The 8,785-nt window shown below is 43.1% G+C and overlaps 1 protein-coding gene across 3 annotated transcripts in view; it reads right to left on the bottom strand.

Annotated features, from left to right (window-relative positions):
• Positions 1-4,172: 4,172 nt before the first annotated feature.
• fndc1 (fibronectin type III domain containing 1) overlaps positions 4,173-8,785 on the bottom strand; it is a 124,403-nt gene continuing 119,790 nt past the window's right edge. For all 3 annotated transcript variants that reach the window (XM_084315022.1, XM_084315023.1, XM_084315024.1), the window contains 2 exons: positions 8,533-8,655; positions 4,173-5,071 (listed from right to left, as the gene is read on the bottom strand). In XM_084315022.1, the coding sequence (XP_084171148.1) occupies positions 4,956-5,071; positions 8,533-8,655 (239 nt within the window). In that variant the 3' untranslated portion in view covers positions 4,173-4,955. The remainder of the gene's footprint in view (positions 5,072-8,532; positions 8,656-8,785) is intronic.

Raw genomic sequence — 8,785 nt, 5'->3', positions numbered from 1 at the left:
TCCCACTGTTCTCTGGCCTGTAGCACACATCGGTCATGGTGTAGTTCTCTTCCTCTCAGACACCACTCACAACATTACTGACTGGAGTATACACACACACGCACGCACACACACACACACACACACACACACACACACACACGCACGCACACACACACACACACGCGCACACACACACACGCACACACACACACACACACACACACACACACACACACACACACACACACACACACACACACACACACACACACACACACACACACACGCACACAGACACACACACACACAGACACACTGCTTTTTCACGCTCTAACATCTGTACCAGATGTGGTTGTCGTCTTAGATTCCTATCCCGGCTTATTCCCCAATAAAGAATTTCCAATTATACACATACTTACCCTGTAACCACCATCCCCATCCATCTCTTTCCCCCGTCGGTTTGACCAAACTATATTTAGATTATGGGCTTATAGCATATTCTTTGAATTATGCTTGACAGGGTTCCCTCAGTACGTCCTGAGACCAAAACATCACTATTCTGTCCTCAGGTCAAGAAGAAGCACAAAATGCCGCCAATGAAAATATATCTCTGGAGAGGAGCAGCCCATCATCCTTCACTCAGAACACATGGTGGCCCAACCTCTGATCCACAACCGGGCTGGAAAACATGCTGGACATCTGACAACACTGATGTGCTGACAAATCGCTTCACTGTCAGTCCGAAAAACAACCCCAGTGGAAAACGTTACATGCCCTCCTAGAGATCTCCCTGCTTAATTGCTTTTAAATGGGTCTCCATGCCCTGAGCCAAGCTAAACAGATGACAGGATGTGCCGGGGCCCCACAGATAAGACGTCACATGACAGGCTCATATTTAATGCTTTGATCTGGCTATGCTACCAACAGGACAGAGGGAATTCGATTGGGCTGTTCTGCCCATGAAGGCTTTTCACATTTACAATTGCATTTAGTCACATAGCCGACGCCCGTGTTGTAGCACTCGAGTCCGAGTCCTGGACTGATTTTCAGCACTCGTGACTCGACTTGGACTTGAGCACTGATGACTCTGACTTGGACTCGAGCATTGACTGCATTCAGACTCGGAAGGTGCAGACTCTGACTTGTTAATTGATAAATAGAACAGATTCTTTTTTTGTAATAGGCCCGAATCATTTGGCATAATTTGTTTGGCTATCGTGTCACTCGCTTTGAAATGGTGACCGCTGTGTCATTTATGTTTAATGTAGACTTATTCTTTTAAATTTGTATGTCAGATCTTTGACTGCCAGAGTGGAGTGGACTCAACCTTGATGACATCGACTACAACACTGGCTGACCAAAGCGACTTACAAATTGTGAATAAGTCAGCAAGAGGGGTACATCTCTGGCAGCTAAGGGTCAGTGGCATTGTTTGTCAAATAGTTACGAGCTTGCAGAGTGCATAGTAGTATAGACATTATTAGCATGATACAGTAGGTACTAGGTAGTAGTATAAGTATAGTAGCATAGGGCACATAATAGTAAAAAGACGGTTCATTTTTTTTCCCGCCCATCAAATAAGATTTCTGATCATTTGAAATGCGGACCATGTGGACTCAGTTTCATATAATTGTGTGGTACAAATAAGCAAGTGACTTAGTGGTCGAGGGTGCAGCGGTGGCCTAAAGGTCAAAGAAGCGGAGGGCCTGTGACCCCAACTGCTTCAATGGAGTTACTCAATAGCCAAAAGCAAGAAGACTTCCCAGGTGTGGCCGTGTGTATTTGTATAAATGTGAAGCAAGGCATTGCTGAAAAGAGCTTATTACTAACCTTTAGTAAATAAAGGTAAAAAGAAAACTAACAAAAACAGGAGAAAAAAACCCACGGTCCTCATCGGGTGACAATGAGGAAAATCTTAGTTAATGCATTTTAATCTCGTCAGTGATGGATAGGCAGTACGTCTTTCCTTACAGGATTTCCAGAATCATGTCATCTGAGGACGAATGGCGGGAATTAATAATGGTGAGGAAGTATCCTTGGGTGTGCTGTGCATTTTTACGCTATGCGTTATATATGATAGATTAGCTGTTGCTCAGTGTCCTCATTGATTTGGGTCAACGGCCGACTGAGGCAAAGGCGACAACTGACAAATGAATCTATTTTGTGAACGCAGGGTGGAAAAAATTATTCTCGCTGTTAAAGTTCACAGAGTTGGTAATCAATTCCACTTTGCTCTAGTGTGGAACAAAAAAGATGAAGGGATATCTTGGAAGTGTGAAGAAGATGTTTACTTAGCCAGCACCGTCAAGGGAAAACGTTCTAATAATTCAACTGGCCCCTATCAATGAAATATTCTTCCTTGTATTTGTGTTTGAGTTATTGTGGTGGTGTTGATTCACTTAAAACCAGATTTAACTTTTCTTCTACAGTCATTTAAACAGGAAAAAAATTCTCCCAGGAACAAACAAGTCAAATGTGAGCGGGGCATGTTGGCCGCATGACAATGAAAAAAATTATTTCCCCATGAAAGATTTCATCAGATTTGAACGTTGTGAAATCATTGCACTCCAGTTCTAATACATGGATTCCAATGGCACGGAGCACAACCGAAAAGTGATGGAATCTGTTTCATGACGCCTTTTCCAAGCCTAACATGGCAGACAAAAGTTCCTTTCTCTCAGTTTAGATGTCAAATTTGGGTTCTGTATTTATGTAGTCTGTCTAGACATGATTATGACGCGTAAGATATTGGCCCTTCTTATCCTCTCAGTCGGAATGGCCAACTTAGAGGAACATGCCAACATTATGGGAAATTCTCCAGTCAGACAAGAAGATAGATACCAATTTCCTCTCTGTGCATTCGGTAGAAAGCTATGCGGCTGCAAGCTAGCCTAGCTTAGCACAAATTAATGGAAGCAGATATGGACCACTAGCCTAGCTGTTGGCCAAAAACACCTCCAGAGTTTTAAGCTAGGCTAGTGGTCCGCTTCCATTAATTTGCAGACAGGTAAATGTTTCCACACTTCGCCACAGTGAGCAAAACTATCACCTGATATCTATACTATTATCAGTCTTCCTTCTACTAATTATCCTTCTCTCACTCTCTCTACCTCCTCCCTTACCCTATTTTTCCAAGAATTTGGGATACTTGACATTACATCTAATTTTGATCCCGACTGGCTTACACTGGGTTCACTGCCGGAAACGGAAGCGAAGCGTCCATTCTGGAGCATGAAGTATAGGAGCCTGGCCGTTCACACCAGAAGCGCATTCCTCAGCGGTGGTCAACAAGAGATCGCTCTGCTCCAACTGCACGGAGAAAGGCACTCAAAGAAAACAAGACCAGACGCCGGAACTATCGCTGAAGATTGTGAGCCCGCCGCAGTGCAAACGGTCCAATCAGTTAACAAGGGCGCCGAAAGGAAAACAGTTGCGATCCCTGACACCTCGGCATCTGGTTGTTCCCCGTCTTTCGTGGAATACTGCAGACTTAATCATTGATATCCAGGCCACATGTGGCAATTTTCGTTAAAAAGGAATCTGTCAGTGGAGAATATAATATGATTCATAGTTTGGTTCATTATCTGGTTTCCAAAGCATCTTTATTCAATCTCCAACCATTCCTGAGCAAATATTTAGTATTTTTTTTTGTGGTTTTATTTTTTGTCCGCATACATATACAGTACAAAACGTACACAATAATTTTTTCGTGAAATCTTGTAAATACCAAAAAAAATAGTACAAAAACAGTATGTATGTTCACAACACAACAAAACGTACATAGTCAAATAGGCCGTTACATTACAGTATGGAAAAAACACTTACACACGTATATACCTTAGATGTCCCTTTAGTACTACAGCTAGCTTCTCACTTTGTGCTTATTGGTCCAACGTTTGCATTTTAGAGCTGATAAATAATTCCAGGTGGCGATTCAGCTCTGGAATATTTGGAAATAAAACAAGGACACTTTTCGGATCAGGAAGATAAAGAATTAAAACTAAGCAGAGCACACATGCTTCTCTTCCCCTCATATACAGACTGCTTTTATATTTAAAAAGAAAAGTGCATGGTAATACGTGGAGTTATTACTGTTAAAATTCTGGATTTTCCACAGGCTATTTGGTGCTGGTCGCCGGTGAATGTTTTCTTTTTTTTCTTTAGGCTTTTGTGAAGGGGGGTGGGTGGGGGGGTTCTTCTATGTACTTTCTTCAAACTTGTTGTTTTTTATCAATTAATTATGTCTTAACATCACACGCTATCATTAGGCGTATTGTAATTATCATGCTTATTGAGAGGCGAGTGCAAAAGCGGACTTCAAGGTTTTTTTCCCTCTTCGTTGACATTTAATTGGCTACAAAAATGTGCAATAATCAAATTAAATAAATTACAGCCTCAGTCTATAAAAACTAAAACTGCTCATAGGCATAATGAAAGAAACGAAATAAGCCTGTGCCGCCTTTGCCAGGAAATAAAATACTCTCCAAACGCAGATGGGTCACAGAGACGAACGATGTGCAGCTTTCCAGATGCGTGATTATTTACACGTAATGTTAACATTATTAGGAGCGGCGCACGCCTGGTAACGAAACAGACACACTGACGCAAGCTCTCTACCCGCCGAGGGGACTGCGGATCCACAGACTGGCAAAACGTTTTTATTAGGTCGATTTTTTTTAGCTGCTTATTAAAACCTTTTTAATAACCTCCCCCCCCCCCCCATATTTCCCATTCATTCGACTTGGGTGCCGCGCAAAAACTCGCAGGCACTGTGCCTAAGTCTTATAATGGCAGAGAAAACACTGAAAGTACTATATTCTCTTCCTCTGAAGCTGTATAAGTTTGTCATGGGTGTCTTTTGTTGTGGTTACGAACAGTCCGTTTTCTAGGGGCGGGACCAGTGAGGAACCCGTGGCTGCAGCAGGATGCAGTTTGGGTTGCCCTCGGTGACGACCTCTCCTTGACCCCTCGGGTTACCACTTCCCGGGTATGGGCACCCCGCACTCGTACCAGCCCACGAAAGGATGGGGCGTGCGCCTGCCGATAGTTCCGAACGAGACGGGCTCCTGTCTGAATGACCGTCGATATCCTGGAACACAGAATGCAAAAATATGCTGTTCACTTCCATTCACAGACATGGCTCTGGTTACATACAGTATACAGTATGTGTCACGGTCATGACTTCCAGCACCTGTTCCTACTACTGTACTGCTCTCCCTCCCTCTTGTGTCTCTCTCTCTCTCTTGTGTCTCTCTCTCTCTCTCTCTTGTGTCTCTCTCTCTCCCTCCCTCTTGTGTCTCTCTCGCTCTTGTGTCTCTCTCTCTCTTGTGTCTCTCTCTCCCTCTGGTGTCTCTCCCTCCCTCTTGTGTCTCTCTCTCTCTTGTGTCTCTCTCTCTCCCTCCCTCTTGTGTCTCTCTTGCTCTTGTGTCTCTCTCTTGTCTCTCTCTCTCTTGTGTGTCTCTCTCTCTTCCTCCCTCTTGTGTCTCTCTTGCTCTTGTGTCTCTCTCTTGTCTCTCTCTCTTGTGTGTCTCTCTCTCTTGTGTGTCTCTCTCCCTCTTCTGTCTCCCTCTCCCTCTTGTGTCTCTCTCTTGTCTCTCTCTCTCTTGTGTGTCTCTCTCTCTTGTGTGTCTCTCTCCCTCTTCTGTTTCTCTCTCCATCTTGTGGCTCTCTCCCTCTTGTCTTGTGTATCTCTCTTGTCTCTCGCTCTCTCTCTCTCTCTCTCTCTCTCTCTCTCTCTCTCTCTCTCTCTCTCTCTCTCTCTCTCTCTCTCTCTCTCTCTCTCTCGTCTCTCTCCCTCTTGTGTCTATCTCCCTCTTGTGTGTCTCTCTCTCTCTTCTCTCTCTCTCTCTCTTGTGTGTCTCTCTCTCCCTCTTGTGTCTCTCTCTCCCTCTTGTCTCTCTCTCTCCCTCTTGTGTTTCTCTCTCTTGGCTCTCTCTCTCCCTCTTGTGTCTCTCTCTCCCTCTTGTGTCTCTCTCTTGTGTTTCTCTCTCCCTCTTGTGTCTCTCTCTCCCTCTTGTCTCTCTCTCTCCCTCTTGTGTTTCTCTCTCCCTCTTGTGTCTCTCTCTCCCTCTTGTGTCTCTCTCTCCCTCTTGTGTTTCTCTCTCCCTCTTGTGTCTCTCTCTCCCTCTTGGCTCTCTCTTGTCTCTCTCTCCTGTCTCTCCCTCTTGTGTGTCTCTCTCCCTCTTGTGTCTCTCTCTTGTCTCTCTCTCCTGTCTCTCCCTCTTGTGTCTCTCTCTCCCTCTTGTGTCTCTCTCTCTTGTCTCTCTCTCCTGTCTCTCCCTCTTGTGTCTCTCTCTCCCTCTTGTGTCTCTCTCTTGTCTCTCTCTCCTGTCTCTCCCTCTTGTGTGTCTCTCTCTTGTCTCTCCCTCTCCCTCTTGTGTTTCTCTCTCCCTCTTGTGTTTCTCTCTCTTGTCTCTCTCTCCTGTCTCTCCCTCTTGTGTCTCTCTCTCTCCCTCTTGTGTCTCTCTCTTGTCTCTCTCTCCTGTCTCTCCCTCTTGTGTCTCTCTCTCCCTCTTGTGTCTCTCTCTTGTCTCTCTCTCCTGTCTCTCCCTCTTGTGTGTCTTTCTCCCTCTTGTGTCTCTCTCTTGTCTCTCCCTTTTGTGTGTCTCTCTCCCTCTTGTGTTTCTCTCTCCCTCTTGTGTTTCTCTCTCCCTCTTGTGTCTCCCCCTCTCCGTGTGTTGTCCCCCGTAGACCCAGCAGATGTCCTCAGTGGGTCTCTCGTGTGCGTTCCTGTCTCCAGTCCTTCACCAGCTGGTCGTCATCGCTCATCGGCCTCAGCTGTTGTCTATTAGACATGATTTTCCTCTTGGGTATTTAAGTCAGTGTTCCTAGTCAGTCAAGTGTCTGGTTGTCCTACCCTGCCTGTTTGTTCTGAAATACCCAGATAAATGAGTGCTCTGGTAAAAACCCTCTTTCAAATTCGACTTAAGTAAAAGCAGAGAAGTGTTTGCTATTGAATGTACTTAAGTATCTAAAGTAAAAGTATGCATTCTACATGACGTGTGTGTATTCATAGATTTTTGCCATGTTTTCTATGCAAATAATTTTTCTTCAAATTAACTAGTAACTGGTGGGTTCAGATAAATGTAGTGGAGTAAAAAGTACAATATTTCCTTTGAAATGTAGTGGAGTAAAAGTATAAAGTATTCCCTAAAATGAAAAGTACAAGTAGCTCGAAATTGTACTTAAGTAAAAAATACTTGAGTACTTACAGTACTTGAGTAAAAAAGTTACTTTCCACCACTGCTGTCTAGTGTTAGAGTAGCTGTTTTCTATTACCAGTTTGAGTTACAGTATTTCAGCCAGGCTGTCAACATTTTCCTTCTGAGTTCCTCCTGTCTTCAGTTTCTTCAGTAAAGTTATTGTTTATTTTTCTACAACTACCTGCCTCTGACTCCCGTCTCTCTCTGCACCTGGGTCCTCTACCTGAATATACCTGCATATAAACCTTCTATATACCTATTTATACACCTGCATATAAACCATAACTCTGTATGATAGCATGTACAATAATGCTGTATACCATATATATATTAAGGCTGTCAAAGTTAACGTGATATTAACACGTTAACAAACAATTCTTTTAACGCCACTATTTGTTTTAACGCACGATTAACGTTTAAATATATATATTTATTTAAATTTTATTTCACTCAGGTGTATTATTGATATTATTGATACTCTCATTGATACTATGTTTGCTTCTGACTCAAAGTGTGTGTGTGTGTGTGTGTGTGAGAGAGAGAGAGAGAGAGAGAGAGAGAGAGAGAGAGAGAGAGAGAGAGAGAGAGAGAGAGAGAGAGAGAGAGAGAGAGAGAGAGAGAGAGAGAGAGAGAGAGAGAGAGAGAGAGAGAGAGAGAGAGAGAGAGAGAGAGAGAGAGAGAGAGAGAGAGAGAGAGAAGGGGGGGTGAGAGAGATGAGGAAGGGGCAAGAGAGAAAGAGATCTGGGAGAGTGTGTGTGTGTGTGTGAGAGAGAGAGGGGGGGGGGGGGTGGGGGTGTGAGTCCTCAGCCCTTGTGTGGGTGAATGTAACAAGTTCCTAATGTTTTCTTTCCCCTATTATTTCATGCACACTTTATTCATTGTTTTAAATTATTATTTTCTTTTAAGTTATTTTGTGCATCACTCTGTTTTGAATTTGATGCACATTTGCAATGCATGAGGGTCATCCTTTTGTGTTAAATGGCTGCATAAAGCAAACATTTGTTAAAACTTTAGAACAGATAAAAGATATGTGATTAATTTGCGATTAATCGCAAGTTAACTATGGACAATCATGCGATTAATCAGATCAAATATTTTAATCGATTGACAGCCTTAATATATATATATATATATATATATATATATATATATATATATATATATATATATATATATATATATATATATATATATATATATATATATATATGTATCCACATCTGTCTGTACATACCTGAATATAATAATTTTTACACATCTTTACAATGTACATATTGCTCTCTGGGTTGTTTCCATACTTTAAGACAGTGTTGATATTAAGTGCTGATGCCTGATTGAGTTTCCTTACCTTGTGCTGTGGGCAGAGTGTTTGACAGGTAGACAGGGCCCGTTCTTCCATCCAGGTAGGAGTCTACAAACTGGCAGTGGTCCTCTCCTTGACCAAACGTATCTCCTATACTGTAGAAGGTTTCTGTGAAGAGAGAGAGAGAGAGAGATAGAGAGAGAGAGGGAGAGGGAGAGGGAGAGAGAGAGAGGGGTCATCGGTAACCTTATCAAATGTTCCATTTTATAACACTGCTGGCTGCCATCGGTTCCACAGG

Source organism: Notolepis coatsorum, assembly GCF_963971535.1.
Source record: "Notolepis coatsorum genome assembly, chromosome: 5".
NCBI lineage: Eukaryota > Metazoa > Chordata > Actinopteri > Aulopiformes > Paralepididae > Notolepis > Notolepis coatsorum.
The sequence above is the reverse complement of the archived record's forward strand: the minus strand, read 5'-3'. Positions and strand labels throughout refer to the sequence as shown.